General features: G+C 35.4%; 1 protein-coding gene across 4 annotated transcripts in view; it reads left to right on the forward strand.

Annotated features, from left to right (window-relative positions):
- Positions 1–1,699: 1,699 nt before the first annotated feature.
- SCN7A (sodium voltage-gated channel alpha subunit 7) overlaps positions 1,700–24,070 on the forward strand; it is a 98,553-nt gene continuing 76,182 nt past the window's right edge. The window contains exons 1-3 of one of the 4 annotated variants that reach the window (XM_064382640.1): positions 8,788–8,934; positions 9,141–9,276; positions 21,351–21,598. In XM_064382640.1, coding sequence (XP_064238710.1) covers positions 21,365–21,598 — 234 coding nt within the window. In that variant the 5' untranslated portion in view covers positions 8,788–8,934; positions 9,141–9,276; positions 21,351–21,364. Of the gene's footprint in view, positions 2,013–2,183; positions 2,254–8,787; positions 8,935–9,140; positions 9,277–21,338; positions 21,599–24,070 lie in introns of those variants that run through there. The other 3 variants (XM_064382642.1, XM_064382639.1, XM_064382641.1) reach the window with 3 other exon arrangements.

Below are 24,070 nucleotides of genomic sequence, written 5' to 3' on the forward strand. Positions count from 1 at the left end.
CACTGACATCTCTTAGGTTACAGTAACCAGCTCCCATTTAAACAGACTGAAAGGAAGCTAATGCCTACAGTGGCATATCTGGTTCAAGTGCAAGTTTCTCTCCCGGGACCTGGGAGAGTATGTGGGTCTATAGCTCCCACCTGCTGAATACATAGTTAGAAAGCAGAGGTTAGAAATATGCTTATAAAATTCTTGAGGCAGAAATGTGGAAAACAGACCCCTCCACTACATGGTTCCTCCTGCTGAGAAGCTCAATGGGGGAGGAAGGATCCTCAGCTCATTATTGGGAACACAATTGCCAAACCTTTTCAGATCCAACCTGGTGATATTACATAACCAAAACAAACAAGAAAATGGCTAGCCTACTCAGAATCTAAAACCAGCACCATTGGTTTTCCATCTATTTGTCTCTTGTTTATATGATTGGTTTGTACAATATCTTGGGATCAAATTCCTGTTCATTACACATTATAAAAAAAGTACTCTTTTTATTTATTTAAAATATCATATTTAAACTTTAAAATATTTGATATTATTAAGTTCATTAAGTTTATATTGTGTTTGAATGTACTCAAAGGTGTGTAGAATTTTCCTGGGTGAAAAGGGATACCTGTGTCAGTCTGCTCTAAGGGAAAGTTTTATGCACTAGAAAATTTATTTGCATCATCACCAGAGTGTGGAGAAGAGAAGCTTGCAATCAGTAAATAGTCCATTAAAAAGAAATCAAGTGGATGTTTGGTGCTACAAAATAATTATTGTTAATTTTTACATGTGACCAGGGTATTGAATTAAAACCGAATGTAGATGATGGCGGAATGGATGCAGCAAACCACCGTGGCACTTGTATACCTATATAAAAAACCTGCACGTTCTGCACATGCACCTCAGAACTCAAAGTATAATAAAAAAAATGAAAAACAAACAAGAAAGTTCTTACCATTCAGAGACATATGCTGATATATTTTTGAAGTGATGTGATGTGTACACAACATAGGGTTACAAAATGAAGGTTCTATGGTGTGGCCTTTGGGAAGAAGTCCGACACCTCTTGCCTTCACTCCCAAACTATACCATGTCGCCGCGGTTTTCTAAAATAGACATAATTTCCCCACTGTCCCTCGTGTTTCAAATCACTAGAGTGGGAAAGTGATCCAGAGTAAAAAGGTTCATAGCCGCTCTAGTGGACTCTTGATTCTCTCCTAAAAACAACTACACAGCTACTCACACAACAACATGACAAACTCTTAACCACAGCAATGTCCAGATTTGGATGCTGCAGGCTGACAATTCCCCCTGCAAGTTCTGCTGGGGCACCTAGGCAAGGGCAGAGAAATTACAGCTGGAGGTTAAAGAACCAGAGTTTGCTGCCTTCCTCTCCCCGCCCCCACTAATTTAGCTGCACCACGCTCTTCCTTTTCCTCTCCTCCGTGGCCGTTCCCTAGCCCCTTCGTTCCTTCAGGCCCTCCAGGGCCTCTCCCCTCTTCCCCTCCTCACCAACCCCTGCTCCTCTTCCTCCCTCCCTTCCTCGGCAGCTGCTGGTGGAGACGCCACAGCTGCTGCTGTTAACTGCCTCTGCAGCAGGTCTCTGTCAATAGCACCCGCCCACGCCCGATCTGGATGCTGAAGTCGCGCACTGGCCTGGAGATGAGGGCGGGGGAGAGAGTGGAGTGGCTGGGAGAGGGGAGGGAGGAGTGGAGAGGAGACAAAAACAGCTTCCAAGCAGCGGGCGCGGCTCCACTGGACATCTGGGCAGGAGGGGGTCTCTGGGTCAGCGGCTGGAGAGCCGCCCCAGTGAGTCGGTGTCTAACTGCAATTCAGTGGGGCCCATTTACTGCAGAGGCACAGCTGATGAGGGTAGACGCCAGCCTAACGACACCTTCTGTACAACTAGAGCTCAGAAAACCCGAGAGATCCGTGGAGAAAGAGAAGCCCAGGAGGAGGAAAAGGCCCTAAGGAGCCCTGCTCCTGCGGGTTCCCTCAGGTGCTGGGGGAGACGTGTCACTTCGTAGCAAGTAAGTGCCTTTTTCTTGCTGTTCTGTGCAGTCCCAGAATGGTGATAGTCACTATCTGCCGCCAGCCTATCCCACCCACTCCTACCTGCCCCACCCCTTACACACCCTTAGGGTCCCCAGCAGGAGGATGGAGATTTAAAATTTTGAACATGCATTAATAGAGTTACTTCAAGAGTATTCTTAAACAGCAGCCGTGGTCTGTGGGCGTGTGCATGTGCGATCAGTTTTCTGATTCCATCAGGTAAGCTTCTGAAACCAACATTCTCTGTTAGTGTAAAATTCTAACCCTATATGACAGTGACTTATATTACACGATAGCATGACAGTATAAAATGGAGGAGAGGTTATGCAGATTGGTGTACACCTCTAGGAACCCTATCTCTTATTCTAAATAACAGAGATTTCAAGATTGATTTTTACAGAAGAATAGTCAGTATAAATGTAGAGAAACTGATATGACTGAAAGTGGTGTGCTCAGTTTAGTCAGCTGCGCATTTTGGTATTGACTAGATCAAGAGTTTTTGTTGTTGTTGTTGTTGCATTGTTTAGTTCTGTAAAACGCCTACCTTCTGGAGGTTTGCTTTTAGAAGTGATAATGTGACTCTGACTGTATTACCTTCAAAACTTAGGACACTGGTCAAAACAAGACAAATGATGAACCCATGTGGAATGACACATCAATGGGCCCCTTTCATTAATGAAAATGATGAGTTCCAGTTTGGATATTGGACTGAAAAATATCTTGAAGTGGAAAAGAGTTTAGATGGTGTTTCTCGAGGATACTTCCCCCCATGGTGTTCATTCAGGAGAGCAGTTTATGGCAAAGTAGAAGGAAACTGGGTCCTGTAATAAACACAGTCCTGGGCACCATACCTGCTATGACTAGTCTTAATTAAAGATGCTATAATCCAGCTGCTGTTTTACAAGTAAGACCTATAAGGAATAATTTGCTGAGGCTACCTGCCAAATCAGTGATTGAGCGGGAAGTCCAATGAAGAAATCTTTGGGATTTAGAGCCATAAAACTTAATTTCAATTTTTGTACAAATTAAGCCCGTTATTTAACTTGAGTAAGCTTTATCTTCTTTATTTATAAATGACACTCCAAAAATTCCTGATAAAAACTAATGGACAGAAATGATATGAAGGGTTTGTGAAAGTAATATGTGTAACTGTTGATTACATAAGGAATTATTCTGTGTTTTTATCTACTTCACTATTCTGGTTTTCCTTCTAAGTCTGGTTGAATATAAACATACGGAGGGCTTTGACATGCATCTCTAGAATGCACTAGAGGACGTGAAATTCAAATCCATTTCTTGCTGTCTTTTCAGTTTAAAGCATATTCTAATCGGAAAGCCTCTATCCTCAAAAAAGTGAAAACTGTGTGCTTTGGCTAGCTATGAATATTTAAACACCTTGTCATATTCTTCAAATATGCTTTACCTGCTTTCTGTTTTTAGTTTTAAATTTCTTTTTAGATGTGTAGTCCTGTTTCCTAGAGATGAAGCCATCACATATATTGGATATTGCTGAATGGATTTGGTCCATTACTTAACATAGAATAAATCAAAGTTTAGGCATAATACTTTACTCTTGACTGCAGAGATTCATTAAAATCTTACACCTGGGGATTAGGTACTATGAGTCCCTTCTTTCCCATGGATATGCTTAAAGTAATAGAAGAAAGACCTCAATCTGAACATGGGCTCAGGAAAGGGGTCAACAGATCCCAGATGGCACATGACCCTTGGTCCTTCTGCTGCATGTCAGTCTCCATTGGAGAACTGAAGCCAGAGTCAAGCACTTCAAAACTGGACATTATGTCTCCATAGCCTCCAGTGGTAGAGGGTGTGGTAGGGGATATACACTCTCACTGATTTTCCGAGAGTAGGGATATAAATACCTGCCCAAAGCATACTAGAAATAAAAATAACAGTATTTTCCCCAATCCCTTTCTCAGGGAAGAAGAATCTGAATACACTCCAGCCCTTGATCTCATTGGGCTGAGATATGCATCACAACTGGGGTATTCAGAGATTGACTCACCATCTATCACCTTAGGCTCCCTCCTGAAAGCTTATGGTGGAGACATTGGAGTAAAAGGGACATTCTTGATTTCTGGGAGTCTGATCCAATTACTTCCACTAACCATTATCAGTATTTGTCAGTGTGAGAAGAACATCTACAACCTCTGCCCACCCCTACCCCCACCCCAGCTATCAGCAATGCACCCGTTATCACATGAGAAAATCTTATACAAACAGATCTCACTTTTCTTCTCCTGCATTGGTTCCTTCTCTTCTATTGGTGAGGACTAACCAACCAGACAATTGAGGTCTCATTGCAGCAACATTGAAAGAGGGAACCTTTGAGGTTAAAGGTAAGATTTCATCTGAAGGCTTCAGGGTATATTTTTCAATTGGTGCCTATCTCTTGACCCAGCTAAGATTATGATTTACATACATTTGTTCAATTACTGCTTATTATAAATGAGGTTCCATCTTCTCATATTTCATCCTAGAATCCCTAGCAAACAGGTATCCCTGTCGTCTCTGCAGTAATTATAATTGGATTGATTCAGCCTGGTGTTGGCTAAGGATAACTAGCTCAGTGAGTGGTTCTGATGATAGTTTGAGTCAGGTGCCACACTGACCGCATAGGCATCAATGAGCTTGATGAAAATGCAGAAGCTGGGGGCCCCACTCATGGAAATTCTGATTAGAAAGGTCTGATATTATGACAGAACATTTTGTTTTAAACTAGAACGGAGGTGATGCTGATTTGGGTACCATAGACCCTGGGTGAATATATTGTGTTAAGTAGAAAAGTCTGTCTTTTCTACTTTAAATGCTAAGGTGAGGCTTCCAGTCCACCAGCTGCTCACTCTGAGTTCTCCCAGAGGCCGCATGGTCTAAGCACTTGATTACAGTCTCTTTCCCATATCTACTCTCTTTCTCTGGCTCCGGGCCTCTATGTTGGACATTGCTGCCCAACTCAAGAGTGAGACAAAAACTAAATCATGCTCACCTAATATGCTTCAAGGCACTTCTCTAGTTTCTCTCCAATTTGAGAAGGGAATGGATATCTATATGTTTGGTTCCACATTTGAAAAGCTAAAGGAGCTTTGGGGAGGGTTTTGGGGAGGGTGGGTTGGAACCCTGGAAAAACAGACATTTTCAGAGTTATCAGAAGCAGAGATAAATAGCTAGTTCTAAGAAGCTTCCAGGGTTTCAGTAAATGTGACAGTTCTAGATTTTTTTTTTTAATTCAGAGAAATGCCTGGCTCAAAAATTTTTAAGAATTATAATCCAAACAAAATGGCAATGCAAATGACAGAGTTTCCTTTTTTAAAAGTCTGAATAGCATTCTATTGTGTATATATACCACATTTTCTTTATTCATATGTGATGGATACTTAGGATTCTTCCATATCTTGGCTATTGTAAATAATACTGCAGCGAATATGAGAGAGCAGATATCTCTTTGACAAACTAATTTCAGTTCTTTTGGATATACATCATTTGTGACAACATGAATAGACCTGGAGGACATTATGCCAAGTGAAATATTCCAGGTATTGAAAGACAAATACTGCATGATCTCATGTATATGTGAAATCTAAGAAAGACAAATTCTTAGAGGTAGAGAGCAGAATGGTGCTTTCCGGAGACTGGGGAAACCTCAGCACTTTGGGAGGCTGAGGCAGGCGGATCACCTGAGGTCAGGCATTTGAGACCAGCCTGGCCAACATGGTGAAACCCCGTCTCTACTGAAAATACAAAAATTAATCAGGCGTGGTGGTGCGTGCCTGTAAACCTAGCTACTCGAGAGGCTGAGACAGGAGAATAGCTTGAACCAGGGAGATGGAGGTGGTGGCGGTGAGCCTAGATTGCACCACTGCACACCAGCCTGGACAACAGAGTGAGACTCCATCTCAAAAACCTGATATAAGAGTGAATGAGGAAAGGAAAAGATGTTGGTCAAAGTGTGCAAAGTTTCAGTTAGAGAGGAGGCATAAGCATAAGTGATCTATTGCACATCATGATGGTGATAGTTAAATAATAATGTATTGTATATTTCAAAATACTAAAAGAATAAATTTTAAATGTTTCCACTACAAAGAAATATGTTTGTGAGATAATGGATACGTTAATTAGCTTGATTTAATCATTCCACAATGTGTATGTATACGTATATATTGTATATATAAACAACATCACCTTGTATCCCCTAAATACATGTAATTACTATTTATCAATTAAAGATAAAATAATTTTTAAAATAGCAGTGCATATTTATGCTTTTGAGAAAGTTGCTTATTTACCATTTTCTTTTGCAAGATAACATATTCTAGGAGTTTTGGCTGAAATTGTCAGAGTGAGAAAGTTGAGTCCAGAATTAAGTGGACATATTGTAGAATAGAACCTGAACCAAAATGGACTGACCTATGAGGAAAACATAGCTGCAGTCAGAATCCAAGGGGAAAGTAGCAAAAGTCAATTAAGTCAGCCCAGATAAACTGTTTGCCACAGACAAGTAAAAAAGTAGGCATCAGATAATCAAAACCAAATTGGAAGTAACCAACCCAAGTGAAAAAAAAAATCCAAAAGCAAAATTCAAGTGGGTCGAAGTCAAGAGGTATTTAAAGAATGTTTATTCACACAAATGGCTGCAAAATTTCAAGTGGATTGATGTCATTTCAGTCAAGCTGTCCTTTATTCCTCAAACTTCAGCATGCATGCAAATTTTCCATTTCTGGGCTTTAGTAATACATATACATGGTGAGTTATATTCAAGTAGTATAGAAATATTAACTGTAAATGAACAGAATCCTCTGATACCTTTTTGAACTCTTTCCATAGATGTAACACTTTACTCGCTTCCAGAGGGGAAAATAGTATGATCATGCTAATGTATAAACTTTATGTATACAATCATTCTAAAACATTTTATTCAAAGGCCAATGATGCAAGTTGTTCTCAACTTTACATTTTCACTTAGTAATTGATTTGGTGACACTTTCCATATGAGCACAGACATATCCCTCTCATTTCTTTTTGTAACTAACTAGTATTCCATGACAGCAATGTACTCAAATATTTTGTTATTAGCTCCTTAGGGTAGACACTTTGTTTCTACTCTTTGAAATTAAAAGTATTAAACATCCTTGCAAATGTGACTTCTCAAACTTCAGCAAGAATTTTTATATGGCAGTTTAATTGCTGGGCCAAAGAGTACATGAAACTTTATTTAAGAAATTGTTGGCCGGGGTGGTGGCTCACACCTGTAATCTCAACACTTTGGGAAGCTGAGGTGGGCAGATCACCTGAGGTCAGAGTTTGAGACCATCCTATCCAACATAGTAAAACACTCTCTCTTCTAAAAATACAAAAATTAGCCAGGTGTGGTGGCTCATGCCTGTAATACTAGCTACTCAGGAGGCTGAGGCAGGAGATTAGCTTGAACCAGGGAGGCAGAGGTTGCAATGAGCCAAGTAGCCTTAAAAAAAAAAACTGCACCAAGTTACCTTCTCACCTGCACTGTGTGAGGGTAGCTAGCCGTTGCCTCCTTGTCCCAGCCTGTAAATGGTCATATTCATTGAGGTGAATCTAAATTATGTCTTACAGAGTTATACTATTAAAATATTGGTTGAGGCAATTTTATGTGTATTCTTTAGAATTTCATTAGCTTTAGTCATCTTTCTTCATAGGTTTCTGCTTCCTAGAAGTCATTGATAAAATTTTCATAGACTTCCATAAAAATTAGAAAAGCAATGCATTTAATATCATTTGGGTTGTAAACCCTGAGGGGAAAACATTCTAGTCAGAAAGCTCCAAGAGAAAGCCCTGCATTAAATAATTTAGCTGTGAGTCATTGTGGAATGTGAGAAAGATGAAATATAAGCCGTAATATGTCTATAAAGTGCAGTCAAGTTGACCAGATTAACTAAAATGTCAGTATAAGTTGGTCACTAAATTGCTAAATTGGTCAGCAGGTATAATTCCTACATTCTGACAATATAGATTATGTACAATGGTTGCATTAACTCTGTATCTTTACTTACGCAGATGATACCTTCTAATCCCAAGTTAACTGAGTGTTATTATCGTTACGGCTTTGTTTTTACACTTATTTGAATGTCACTGGTGCAATAGACATGATACATGATATATTGTCCTTGTCTGATACACAGCATAATTGTTTAAAAATAGTTTGAAAACAACTAAGAAGTCATTTTATCCTTATTTCCTGATGCATACAGAATGAAATTGGCATTTGCAATATTATTCTCAGTCTATTGATCCACTGTCCTTATTTTTTTGTTTCATTTTCCTTAATTTATATTATCTTGTTCTATGGTCTACATTCTTGAATGTGAACCTCAATCTTTTTGGAATGAATTAGGAATATATATTTAATATAGAATAGAACATTCCACAATTCTATTTGCCAAATCTAACCTAACATTTGTTTTATCTCCCCTAGGATCAACTCCAGTTTCTCAGAAAGCACAGAGATTGATTCTTTAGGTGCTGCATTTTCAGTTTCTTAAGATGGGAATAAATGGGAGTGAAGAGGTTGTGACTACCCTGGGCAGTTGTCTCCTGCAGGTGGAGAATCTATCTCCAGAGCTTGAGTTCATTCCTGGCAGGCTCTGCTCTGGGAATAAAACTGAGGGACAGGGGAAACAATTGGGAATGGTGAGTAGGGAAGAAGAAAAACACTGACTTCTGGCATTTCTTTTCTTCCCTGTCCTTCATTATTTCTGAGAAGATACAGCTGCAGTTGCTGTTACAGAATGTTGTTGATGCAGCCTCTTCCTTCCATGGGAACTGGGCTCTCTAGGGGGAGCATTGGCTCCCTGATTGAGTGGCCATGTAATTTGTCATCCGACTCAGGTTGTTTTTGAAAAGGTAAAGGTATGTAATTAATAGTTAATCTTCAAAAACAGACATAAATCCAACTGCCCCCAAGTAACCTAGAACTTTAGGCCACATTACTTAAACATAAGATTGGATGGGTTGGAAAGGAGAGGACAGAGTAAAAGGAAAAAGAGATCCTGGAAGTGGGTGAGTGGGAGCCGCGGGTAAAGGTGAACGTCCCAGTTGTGTTTGTTTGATTTCAGACTTTAGAGCTGTGTTGCAACAGGTCCTCCACCATGTGAATGCCAACATGGCAATGTCGTTAGAGCTGAGGGAAAACCAGTGTCCAAAGACGTAAAAAGATTGTGGATCTTCTGGAGAAGGGCTGTTGTTGAACAGGTATTTGCCTCAGCAACTCTGTCTATGCTTTATCTCTCATACTCAAGCCATCAGATGAGAAAAAATAAACAAGAAAATATAAGGTATCTGCTTGCTTTATAAAAGTGGTTGGGTGAAACTTAGCTACCAGTCAAGGCATCTTTCTGCCTAGCAGTCTGCATCAGATTCATCTCAATGGGCTGCAGCCCAAGCTATTCTGAAATTGTCTGTCTAGATTGGGCCACTGGTTCCTAAATTTTCAGTATTAGCCCCAGGAGATTTCTGATATGCAGTCCAGGGCTTGTATGATTGAAATCACTTGTACTGAGATTTTCTTTCTCTATGGCTCTCAGTACCAGGGTGTTGATCAGAAGTCACCATCCTCTCATCTTCTCTCACCTCTTAGAAACTCCAGAACTTGTGAAGTGCAAATTTGAAACTCACATCTAGTCAACCTTCCAGAGTCTGGTTCATTGTTGAAGCTTTTGTGTCTATCTGAAGCTAGCACAGAGCTAGACCTGGTGCTGGAGGTTTATGAGTGACCTTATATGACACTGGTTCAGAACTCTTCTGTCTGTTCACTGATTTAGGATATGGTTAGTAGATCTATTAGTTTAGTTCTACTGCTGAGGAGAAGCTGGGTAATAATGAAGTCAAGGAAATCTACAGATTAAGTCTAACCACAGATTAAGAGCATACTCGAGGAGGTCAGCTAGTTCTGAGAGATCCTGAAGAGTCCCAGGGATGTTCCAGTTCTGGAATTTTTTAAACAGAAGTTGAGATCAGGTCTTGGATGAGATCAGGTCTTGCATCTCAGGGGAACAAACTGTATCAAGGACCTCAGGATGAAGGGCAAGTTATATCCTGGTTGCATCATAGAGCCTCCTTTGTATTCCTCTGAGAAGCAGCACAGCCTACTTTTCTTTCACTTGTTAAATCCTAATGTGGCCACTAGCCAGGAATTTTTGGTCAAGGATTTAACAGACTGGATCCACCAGAAATAGAATTCCAGGACAATCTTGGCTCCTTTACAGCTTGCTCTTTTTGGTGAGATAACAAAGGATAATTTAGAATTCTAGAAGCTTGTTTTGCAAAGCAGTGGAAATTTGGAGAACATCTGGAGAAATTAGGAACATTGAGTTCTTTAGCATGTGGGGCTCGACGACTTTCCCAGGGTTACTGATAGGGAATCAAAGATCTTTGTTGTCTTGGAAGCTTCAAGTAGGAACATTTCAGGCAGAACCAGCTTCACTTTTTATTCCAAGAAACCTCCCTTTCTATTACCTTTATCGTTGTCATAGTCACATTTCTTAGTGAGTCAGGAGACCCTCAAAAAGATCTTATTCCCAGTGATTTGTCACCTTTTCTAGTGTTTCAACTGCCATTAAGCCTTTCTTACGCTCTTTGATCTTAGTATATTTGCATTCACATCTGACAGGGTGATTTACTTTGGTTTTCTGGCACTGTGTGGGCTTCTAATCCTATTGTGTCTGTTGACTCTCATTCTGAAGCTTAATGTCTTAGACTGTTCCTTCCCTCAAGAAGAGAGATATTAATTGTCCCATAGTAGTGGAAAATTTGACGTATAATCTATAGAACCGGGTCCACCAGTGTTTGGGGTGATTTTAATTCCAGACTGTTTCTTTTGAAACTAATTAATAAGGTAAGACTTGGTTTTTATTTGTTTACAAGTCTGTATCCCATTGTCCATAAAGGTAGTGACTATATTCATACTTTATTAGCGTTTCTAGTGTTGCTGCCTGGAACCATACTTGGCACTTAATAACTACGTGTTACACAAATGAATGTTAAAAACATAAAAACTGTACTTAAGCTTATTTCCAAATAGGACCTCCAAGAATAATCACTTAAAAAATCATAGATCCTTTAATATATCTGAAATAAAAATGTTAAAATATATAATTATAAAAATAAGTGAGTATGATTTTATTATGGAGAGACTTCTTTACAACTTCTTTCTGCAAGATAGAATATTCTAATGATGTGTTTCAAGGGATATAAGATAAGAATGGATGGAGTTACTTATGTAATCTAGAAATCAAGAGCCAGCCAAAAGCCTAGAACTCAGATCCAGAACAGATGAATCCTAGATCAGGCAGATGTACTGAGGAACCTTAGACAAAACGGGCTGAACTGTGAGCAGAACACAATTGCAAAGAATCTAAAGATAAGAGGCGTAACAAAGTTATTAAGTTGTGAAAGAGTGGAACAATCTCTGTGGCAAGAAAAAGAGTTGAAATAAAGAAAGTGATAGCCATGATGGAGTAAAGAGATGCAAATACAAAAATAATTCAAGAATATAAATTAGTTATGCCACAAACAGGCTCAAGCCTGAGCCAGTATTGAGGACTAGAGCTTGAATACTCAGAGCAGTACATGACTGTTTCCTCTCAGATGTTACATCTGTCCATCTGGCTGCCTCTCAGTCTTCCCACAGATAAATAATTCTGCCCTGGGGATTTTAAGTCATTAAGTAATAATTATGACATGTTTTGGATTACACTTAAAATGAAAAGAAATATCATTAGTTTCTTCTAAACCTGACTGGAGTCTGGAAATCTAGAGAGAAACATGCTATTCCTTATTTACCCAGCAGTCATCATCCATCAATCTCGACCCCTCAGGCTACAGCTCAGGACAAGAAAATACTGGAGTATCAGGTTGGCGGGGCTGGGGTGTGCAGGAGGAAAAGGTTTCTGAACAGCTCAAAATTTGACAGCATGTCGATGGTTGATTTGTTGTTGTTGTTGTTGTTGGACAGCATGGATGTCACTTGCAGTCTATTACGGTCTTTACAAGTTGCAAGTTAGAGACATTTGTTAGAAGATATGGTAAATATGAAGAAGCAACTCAAAATTAGCAAGAATACAATCTAACAATGATGATAAAGGACAAATATATAAAGCAAAAAAGAAAGTAAAAAGCAGAGCCCTTTGAGTTTAAAAATAATTTAAGAATGTTAAAATATTATAGATTATCATTATAGTTTATTCTTCTTTTGAGTTATCAGTAAAAAAAATTAAGTTCTGCATATCTTCTGTATAAATTCTGGGACGGCAATATTTCCATTAAAAAGAGGAGTAAAATGAAAATACAGTGCTTTAAAGGATTAGAACTAGTAATAGCTGATGTTTACTGAGTGCACAGTACCTGGTAGGCATTGTCCTAAGTGCTTTATATGTCTTAACTCATTCAGTATTCATATTACTTTATGAGGTAGGCACTCTTATTATTCCCATTTTATAGTGGATGAAGCTGAGGCATGGAGAGGTTAAATACCTTGCCTAAGGTTTACTGTTAGAAAATGATAAAGCCCAGATTTGAATCCAGATGATTTTGTTCCAGAATTAAACTTTTTTCCTCAAATATTCATAATAAAACATTTCAAACACCTAGAAAAGTTGGCAGAACTGCAAAGGATATCTATATTCTCAATAACTAGAGTCTTCAATTATTATTTTATATTTACTTGGTCATATATCTTTCCCTGTGTGCATCCCTCAAACCATACATAAATTCTTATTTTGTGATACCTTTCAAAATATGTTGAAAATCGCAGTACATCTTACACATAAACACTTGATCATTCATATGAGTAACTAGAATTCAGGATTTGTTTATTGTTTTTTTGAAGGTAAAATGAAAGCACAAATCTGAAGGGCACTATTTTATCAGTTTTGACAAATGTGCACACCGGTGTGCTGCAAATCGCTACCAGGATATTGAACATTGCCATCACCACAGAGAGGTCGTCACAGCATCACAGTCAGCTCCTTCACTACTCCCAAGATTAGCTTGCTCTCTTCTAGCACTTCATATAAATTGGATCCTATAGTTTGTCGTCTTTGATATAAGACTTTTTTCACTCAGCACAATGTTTTGTCACTCAGTCATTGTTAGGTTCATTGATTTTTTTGCTGATTGTATTCTATGGTATAGACTTCCATTTTTATTTTCATAAATCTATTCTTGTCTTGATGGACTTTTTCCAATTTTGGATACTTGTGCTTTTAAAAATATGTATTCCCATATATTTATTATTTTTCATTCTCTTCATTCCTTCTTAAAGATAGAATTTTCATCTGAAATATGTGAAAACATATTTATTTTGTCTTCATTCTTGAAGCGTATTTTTGCCGTATGTAGAATTCTAGTTTTGAATTTCTTTTTCCTTTGACATCTTAAAGATATCGTTACACTGTCTTCTGGTTTCCTTTTTATTTGGCTCAGAAGGCAGGGATTATGCTTAATCATGATTTCCTAATTTATAATGTGTCATTTTTTCCAAATTTCTTTCAAGATTTCATGGTGATATACCTTTCTAATATTTGAACCATGTCACTTAAAATATGTATTAGTGATGATAAATAAAATCTTTTGCCTTATAGAGTTGATTTTTTAATCATAAATCTTAATAGGTAGGTGCTTTTCAATATACTGCCCTTGTAATCATTCCACAAAGAATTTCATACATTTTGCAAATACACATAATTCTTTTATTTCTGTGGGTTTCAACTATTTATATTTATTTACATATTCATGTAATGATATAACCATATACTATATATATACACACACACACTCATATGTTTGTAAATATAGCTATTTATATTTACATGTAAAACCTGTCCACATCCATACAGTTTAATTATGTATATTAACCTCCAGATTTATATTTCCAATCTCTGAATTTTTCTTTTAGTTGTTTCAGATGTGCCTCAAACCCACCAAAAAATGAAAAGACAGTATCTTTCCCTAATTTCTAAGCTGATGCTTTTCTCATAGTCCATATTCTCTTTATGGATGACAGTTGGTCATACGAGCCGGATTTTCTAGGCTTCATTATCGGGACCTGTTATCTATGTACAAAGTTAGAAATAAACTATCAATATTTTTTAAAAATTAAGATAACAGGAATGACATTATTCCCAGTTAATACTTGTTTCTATTTCTAGATTATTCTATATGTATCTAACTTTAAAATTCAATATAGTTACAGAATAACAAAAAAAATAGTAGTTTATTTTAAGGATATACTATAATCTTTTTTAGTGACTGCACCTGAGATACATGTTGACTGCTTCTCTTAACTATCCAAATTATATGATTATGAACAGATTTGAGTACATAAATGTATTTGACATTTGTACACAAGGGTCAAGTTTCTGTTGCTCAAATTGCTAGGATAAAGTGTAAACATTTTAATTTATAAACTTAATACCAGATTTCACCCTAGACATATTTTATACAATATACAAAGAACAGTATACTATTTTATATAATACCAGATTTCACCCTAGACATATTTTATACAATATACCAAGAACAGTATACTATTTTATATGATCAAAAACAGAATTTTTTTTATATCCTAACGAGCACTTTGCTTCACTAGAATTTCATTTTAAATTATTAAAAATAAATTCACTTATAACTGTTTTTACAAATTTTGTTCTTTTAAATTTAAATTTTATTTTGTATTTAAATAATTGAGCCATCTAGAATTTATTTTAATGCAAGTAGTTCATGGAGTCAGGGATAATGAGAACTGCCCAGTTCTGAACCTTCCTACAGGTATTCCACAAACAGTGCAGTACAACAAGAAAAACAAATACAACATAATAGGTATACAAAACTATGCAAATAAATATAACAAACCAAAACAAAACCCACGCCATTTTCATAACTAGAAGGCAGAGAATACTCAATCTTTAAAATGCCTTTAAAAGAAAAGTAAACCCAAATTTGAACTATGTCTTATGCTCCAAAGCCTTTATGGAAATTGGGACATAAAAGAGAGAAAAAGTGATTGGTGGGAACTAACAGTGATTCAGTGACTGACACAATGTCCACTTAAGTGTGAATATACCAGTGAGAAAGCATTTTCTACAAACTTCCCACTATCAGTTATTGAATAATTTGATACTTCAGTATCTATTTCTTCACTTACATTTGAAACAAATTATTAAATTTTTTTGTAGATTCCATATTATATGAATATTTCAAATTATGCTTAATCACAGTAACAAAATTGGCATAGGAGAAATGAAAACATGTGATAGATTAAAACTAATACTTACTAGTCTGTGCTCAGACAGGCACTAAGTTGCAGCCAAGACCACAGCCAACGTCAAATGGCAAAACCAGATCAGCGGACATAAATAACATCTCGTCCTAAAACCACCAAAAATGTGACACTGGAGACTGCTGTTGGCTCCATTGATATTACTGCTTCCCAAAATGCTACTGAAGCTTCTGTTTCTCTTGCAAAAATGGATTATCCACTGCCTTTCTTATTTTGTGTCTTTAGATCTAAATTAAAAATTTTGAATTGGTGCATTGATTGGATTGGCCAAAGTCATGTGTTCACCTCTTATATCCATAAGAGGCTGGAAAAGGTATCTGATGCTTTCTTTCACTTCTCTTGCAGTAGGTCTCCAACTACAATTCATACAATAATGAGCTTCCTAAATCTAGACAGTGGATTAGCATGCTAGGCAGTACCATGTCCCCTCCAAATTAATGTCCACTATGCTTGCTCACCTTTGGTTTTACAAAACAGAAAACATTTTACTTTGACAACATTTACCTAAAGAAAATTACTAGACAGTCCCACCTTACATCAAACTGTCAGCTACTCAATTGTAAAAGTTGGTGGCTAAATTATCCCAGTGAGCTCACTGATTTTTGGATGTTTCTCAAGTAGCCATACTGAAGTATCAATTGTTTACACTTGCCCCCAAAAGGTATATCTTATAAGTATTTTTGCAGAGTAGCTTAAGTGTACTAAAATATAGATATAAATACATCTAGATTAATATTTATTTTTTATCACCTTAGTAGCTATTCAATGATGGAAAAGTCATGAAACTGATCAAACACTGTCTCCCCATTCTTATCATCATAATGAAGATGTGTGAGAAAATAAAGTAATTTAATTAGAAACATCTAATCCAGTGCTTCAAAAATGGTACTGCTTAAGCATGGCCATAAACATAATTGCCATAAAGATTATAATAAATTTTGGCTCATACTCAAATTTGAAATTTCTTTCAAGGAGAAATATTTTTTTCCACGAGAATTCACCGCATTTCCACATACTTCTGCTGCTCCTGCAAATTTCAACTGATACTAAACAGGAATGGCTTCCACTTCAGTCAACAATATAAAATATGGGTACAACAAATTTTTTAGTGTCCAGATCTTGACTTGATTCAATTGACTGTGATACAATTATTGCCAAAAGCTTACTTTAGCTATTCAATTTTTCAGAAAGCAGTCTAATGGATGGATTAACTATTAATCTTTCTATACTTTTCAGACTTTAGTGCTGTATTAAGATGGCTCACCAGAAAGTGTAGTGCCTGCACCATATTATATAAATTCCCCACAGAAATGATTTTACTGAATTATGATTTAATGATTAATAATTTAACAGTCTGCACTCAACCATCTAGAAGTTGGATGCATGCCAGTTCCATTTGATAAGTGCTTGCATTTTTTTTTTTTTTTTTTTGCAGTAAAGGACAAAGGCAATGCCTGCTGTCCTTTCATTCATTCATCTAGTCAACAACCCATTTCATTCAACATCAAAATTATCACTAAAACAATCTTCTGGGATAAGTGACTGGGTTGGAAGACAGAATTAGTACTGATGAAACCAGAGCTGTGGACCAGGATTTCTTTGTGGTTTGATTTAATCTTTAAAACTTTGTGAGATATATGAGGGATTCCAAATTTTACAGGTGAGGAAAAGTCAGGTTGTGTTACTGAGGTCTCATAGCTGAGGGGCGGGGTGGCAAACGAAGAGTCCATGATTAATTTTCTATGGAGTAGTAGTATCAGAAAAAGAAAAGGGGCATTATACTAGGACTATGCAATAGGAAGACGACCTGGCAAATTGGGTCTTGTGGTTTCAGTGGAAGGTATTTAAACCATTTTCATTAATGGCAGCATCCATGCAAGAAGTTTGTAACCTCCCTTTGTGTCTGCTTTTAAGGTCAATATTCTTATATTAGTTTAATATATTTGTTAGTAATCAGAATGGATCTCTAAAAATATCAAAAATATACTGATTTTGTTAATTCAATGCTATGTAGTTTTAGTTAGCTAATATTTCTGTCAGACTTTTATATCATGTGAAACTGCAACAAATTTAATCCAATGATCTTAACCTTAGAATGTTCCAATCTATTTAAATCATCCCACTGCTCGTCAAGAAGTATGTGCTTCTGTGTTGTAGTTCAGGGGAAGGTCTAATGTCCAAATCAACATGTTTCATTTTTGACAGTTATTTAGAAGATCTTTATTTTCTTGAGCTAAAGCTCTTTTGGCTTCAGCTCATTGATTCTAGTTCATCCTTTTTGAACAATATGGAAATCTAATTTCTCTTCCCCGTGAGAACCATTCGGATACATGGAAACAGTAAGATTGTATTTGAGTTTTTTTCCCCCTTAACTATACATTCTCCATTCTTTTAGCTTATTTGTACATGGTTTTATTTTACTTAATCAACATGCTGGCTCCATTTGAAGGCCCTTCAGTTTATGTATGTGCCTTTTAGGTGTGGTGTTCTTAGATTACAGCACAGTAGAGAAGGACTGCTTCCTGCATCTTCCATCAACACAGATAGAGATTATATTAGTGTTTGTGGCAGACACAAATTAGTATTGATTTATATTGCAATGACTATTAAGTAAAATCGCTTGACAATTTTCTCTGTTACAAAAGCATATCTCTTCTCTGCTGTAATTGTGCCGATGGGTATTTTTGAAGTTTTGAAGTTTTACAAGTATTCCTATTATATTCTTTGTCTAGTAAATTTGACTCATCATTCTCATGCAGCAAATTTTATCACAGTTAAAAATTTATATTTATTTTCCATGTATTATGTGCCAATTACTGTACTAGGTATTTTTACTCATATTATTTTGATTTATCCTCATTTAACTTGAGGAGGAATTCCAATTTATGGCTGAGAAAATACGTTCAGGATTATTAAATAATTTGAGATTTCTTAGAACATTAGTAACAGAGTTTAGGATTTGACTGTAGGTCTAAGTTCAAAGTTCATGATTTTATTTGTTTAATGTGTTTCTACTAGGTTTTTTCTCTATCACATCCTAAATTGTTGATATTTTGAATAAGTCATAGAGAATATAGATAAATTGGGTATGTCGTATTCATTGGCCACCAGCCTTTAGACAAAAATATAGGCCTATCTTATTTTAATACCATATAGCACATTTTTTTATCTTGTGAGACATTTTATATATTGACTTACTAATGTTCAATTACATATATTTTACTTCACTTTCCTTATTTAATAATCAAGGCTTATGGTGAGAAAGTAGAGCACAAATAGGGTTGGTTCATGTAAAGAGAAAAATGTCCCTGAGCAGCCAGTAACTATCACAGAGCCCATGAATTTTTTCTTTGAAGAGGTTCAACAATCTTTAGTTCTTCACCCAGAAATTTAGATACTCTTTCCACATAGAACTTGGAGATTAGCAATAGCAAGACAATATCAAGTCACAGTTGATTGCTAAGGCAGGAAACAAAAGTCTAAAACCACAACAGGATCATTCAGCAGTGCCTTTGGGATCATCACATATTTTATCATAATATAATAAGGACCATTTATAAAGATAACCAATAAGTTATTTAAAAATTATTTAACATATATTCAAGGATCTCTGTGTAAAAAATATTTTGACAGGCTGTTATTTTAAAGGAAAAAAGATTTCATATGTAAGAATAAACTTAGTTATCTAACTCCATACTCACAATTGTACTTATTCAGCGCATCTTACTCCCCTCAATAAAGTTTAATATGTGAAATATGACCATATGCATGTTTGTATATGTGTGCATATGGTACAAATAGAAATAATCTTAGCAAACTTTTGATGTCTCAGTTATGTGCATGATATTGAGCAAGACATTTGGAAATAAGTAAATTTTAAGGTGAGTTTTTATACCATTAGTCTGGGAAGACAGCTGTAAGTAGATATATGTTGCCCTTCCTAGTGCATATTCTTCCCTTTAAAATTTCCTTGTACCATATCCCTGAAACATTTGTTGAAGGACTTGGGTGTGAGAAGCCACTGCTATTGCAAAAATATTCCTGTCGTTGATCACAAATGACTGAACCAAGTGTAAATGAATCCACAGGCTGGGCTCAGTCAATTAAAGTATATTTTTATTTACCTATTTTTTGAGACATATGTTATAAGTATATGGTCAGAACTTAGACTGAAAAACCAAATAAAGTTAAGAGTGTCAATATTTTTAGTCTATGTGCATTCTTAGAAGTTAGAAAAGGATGTCATTCTTTAAGTAGAATGCTGCAGACATGAAAAGTAAAGCAAAACCCAGAAAACAGGATTCCATGAAAGGTATAAGTAGTCATCCCAATTTTTATTTTCATCTTTACTTCTCATTTTTATTTTCTGTAGTACATTTATGACACAGAAATGTACTATGTATTCTTTCCTTGAATGTCTATAAGATTGCATTTTGTATGTTTAAAATATATCCTGCCCTTCATTTATTTATGCTAGCAGTTGAAGTCTGATTCTTGCAATGAGTGGTGTCCCAATAATATTAAATAACTTATCTTTTGGTTACTTTTAATTAATAGACAAATAATGTGTTAAAGTATTAAACAACTCACTTTTGCACAACAGTGAAAAATTCTGAAGTAGAACATATGTATGTGTATATATGTGTTTGGGTGATTTCTGTCTTGGGAAAATGTTATAGAAGTAATTCAGCTAGTTCCAGCACTGCGAGAGAAAATACACAGATGGAAAATGCCACAATATCAAATACAAAATTTGTTATCTTTAATTGCAATAATAAAATTACAAAGAGGGTTTATGTGAACAAATAAAGAAAAATTAATCATTTGACATTGAGTAGAATCATTGGAAGAGTACATTTTGACAGGAATTGGACTGGAACAAATTAGTAAAATAAAATATTTGCATATGTGAAAAACGAGTAAAGTTGATGAATGGGGACTTTATACATGAAATTATATTTAACGAATAGCACTTCGAATTGCCTATAGGATAATTTGAAATAGCTACCTATTTCAAAGACTAGATCCTATATCCTAGACTAGAGTTGAAATATGTGAAAACTATGAGAGTACCCCAAATATAGAATTACAAAGATGATTACATTCAAGGGCATATATAGATAAATATTATTCAAGATTCATAATAGAAAATTGTTGAAAGAAAATTAATTTGTATAAAGCGATTGATGACAGAGAGAAAAATGCCATGAATAATTTTCAACGTAATTAGTTTGAGTTTTTATTTTCACAGTGGCTCAGTGGTTAAAGAGTAATTCTAGTCACGCAGAAAGACAATGAATTTTGTTTTTAACCTGTTAAGTTGCTGCCACTGGTGAAGTTACTACATAGACATCTGGGGAAAGAAAGCCTTTGGGAAATATTCACGTGTGCTTGGTAAATATTTGCATATGAAGAGTAATTAAAACTGTTTGCCCGTGCATTCATCAGAATGATAGATATAACAGAGGAAGAAGGTAAAACCTTAAGAGATATCAGAGTTGAAACTTGGGTTAAAATTTGACCCATGTTAAAATTGATTTAAGAAAAGTAATCAGAGATACAAAAAGAGATGGGGAGGAGTAAGGTGTAGAGCCAATGAAGAGTAAGTTTAAAGAAGAGTGTAGTCAATTGTTAAATATGTCTCACAGGGAAATGATTGGATTTGCCAGGAAAAAAGATCACTAGCCAAAAAAAGAGCTTTCTAAAAAAAAGATCTCTTATTAGAATGGAGAAGTTGAAATGTAGATTTCAGTAAAAGAAAGAGTGTTAAAAAGATGAATAAGTTAAACAGATTGAGTTACTCATGAAATTACAAATTAAATTTGATATTAAGTACAGTAAAACTCAGGACAACTTAGATTTCTACAACACTAAGGAATATATTCTTTAAATGCATGTATTCAGTTTACTGGTCTCTATTTTTCATGACCCAAACTTTTGTACTTTGTTTTTATTAATATAGCCAACTTTAATATAGAATTTTTTACAGGTACAAAATTGGAAATGTTGGCTTCACTAGAACCTAAGGGCCTTGTTCCCTTCACTAGAGAGTCTTTTGAATGTATACAACAGCGTATTGCTAAAACACATAATGAGGAACATGAAGAAGAAGATTTAAAGCCAAATACTGACTTGGAAGTTGGCAAAGAGCTTCCATTTACTTATGGAAACCTTTCTCGAGGAATGGTGTCAGAGCCCTTGGAAGATGTGGACCCATACTACCACGAGAAAAAAAATGTGAGAATTAATTGAGATTATTTTGATGACATATTTATTGTTTTATTTCCAGACGTACAGAAAATGTAATTGAGATAGGAAAATTATACAGAACTGCATAAGTTAACTCATTTTGGGAACACACATATTGGAGGTTTTTATCAAAACTAGTATCTTACTTGGTTAGGTAGTATATTTTGGATTACTTTACTTAATATATGTATTGGTATGCCTTAATGTAAGTGAAATATTTTACGGGAGCATGATGATTGTCCATTTGTGGTTATGAATTTTAAAATGCCTGTAAAATGCCTAGAATATTCTCAACAACTTAAAATGTTCAATGTGATGAGTTCTCAGACATAAGAAAAGTAAATACAATCCATATGTTACTTATCATTTTTATTCATTCATACATGCATATACTTACTCCTTATATCCAAAATGACTTTAGGCACCTACTACTATATGTACAACCCCAGTACAAGCACAAAATGCTAAATGTGAAAATAATTGTATTTAGAAATCAGAGATCAGTGTGAACCAATGAAGCTGAAAGAATCATTAAGGATAACGATGCAGAATTTGAGTTATAGCTTAAAGAGCACTTCAAAGTTTTAATAAGGCAAAGGTAAGACCTGTGTGTAGGCAAGAGCAGAGAACGGTTCTGGAAGGGGGAAAAGAGAAAGTGATGCTATAACTAGAAACTTAGCTGTTGCAAGTTGTAAAATATGAGCTGAGGTAACGGAGATGTCAACATGGTTTTAATGTGGTGATCAAAGGACTGATGCAAAGAGTGTAATGTTTAAGTAGCGTTGACCCAGTAGATTTCTAAATGATGACTGCATGGAAGAGACAGGATTAGAAAGATGAAATAAGAGAGAGTAATCCAGGCCTGAAGTCAAGAGGAGACAGAGAGAACAAAGCTGAGAAGAAGAAGCAGGATTTGACTGACTAATAATGCCAAGGTTTTCAGCTTGGAGGAGTGGTGATGCCACTGACAAAATGTAATAACTAGAAAGAAGATCAGATTCGGGGGAGGTGATGATTAGCTTCATAGTGAACAAATGTAATTTGATATTCTTGTAGAGCATTCAATGATATTAACAAATGGGTGAAAAGGAATTGCACCACATTCTCTGGATGGAAGACAAAGTTACTTTTTGAAATAAATTACAATTATTTGGAAAACTTGTCATACTGGACGAGTATTGGCGTTTTACGGTAGAAATGTGTACATTAACTTAAAAAGACTCTAGTATCTCTGAGAGCCTCCATGGGCATTATGCAACATTGTCATAAAATGCATGCCTAATCTTGAGAGCATTTTAATGAAAGTATAAGTTAAGCCCTCATCTCAATTACTTCTACATTCAGTTTTTGCTGTGTTTATGTCATAGTAATTGATATGGCACAGTAAACTTAGGGTGTAATATCATAGAGTTCTGAGTCCCCTGCAGTGTGTACAGACATGGTTGGCAAAGCGCTAGGTGTGTTATTGAAGACAAAACCAAAGATTTTGAAAAATAAAGCAAGGCCCAGAGTTACTCTTAGTCTAGTTCCCATGAAACATCTGGGGCAAGAACTGCAAGGATAGTTTATTATACAAAGTGCTGTTATAAATGACAAGTTATTTAAGCTTTTGAGTTGGATTTGGTTTATTCTGTTAAAAGTGGCATAAAATAAGTACTTTTATAATTAATAAAACTATTTCAGCTCCTAAAATTGGGAAATTATTGTATCTGATATTCCTCATTTCATCACAATGACAGATACTACATCTTATGTGAAGTTTGAGATTGTTCTGGAAAATAGCATGGAAAGCACATTTTTAAAAATCAGATTTACTTACTTTGGCTTTTTAAAATTTTTACTTTCTGTTTGCTTTTAAAATAGATGGAAAATAGCTATAGCATAGGTCAAAATGTTGACAGATTGTATGTTAGAAAAATATTTTATCAAGAAGAATTATATTGCAATTTAGTTTCCATTTAGAACATTTATTCATGAACTATTGTTGAATATATATTTTTACAAAGTAGTCCATTTTTCTATACATATAAAAATAGAAATAGTCATCTGTATAATATATAATACTGTAGTATCTAATAGATTGTATTTAATATATTTCTAGTATATAATTTATTGTATCTCAGTATATTATATATTATAAATAATAAAATATACTCTTTTAGACTATAAGCTATAAAGTATTCGCTATTTATTTTTTATACCCCACAATAAAATTTTTTCCAGATATACATATAGTGAATATATATATATACACAAATATAAAAATATACAAACTTATTTATATACAGGTATATATATCTATATGTACACACACACATTCATGAGCATACACAAGAATGCACACATACATAGATATATGACTTAATTTTAATTTCAGGATATTTCTGATATTTCATTATTTTTCGTTAGAATTTTAATGCTTTAATATCTCCATGTATTAGGTGTAACATGTTATAAATT

The sequence above is a fragment of the Aotus nancymaae genome, unplaced genomic scaffold (assembly GCF_030222135.1).
Source record: "Aotus nancymaae isolate 86718 unplaced genomic scaffold, 86718_ANA_hifiasm-v0.15.2.pri h1tg000029l, whole genome shotgun sequence".
NCBI lineage: Eukaryota > Metazoa > Chordata > Mammalia > Primates > Aotidae > Aotus > Aotus nancymaae.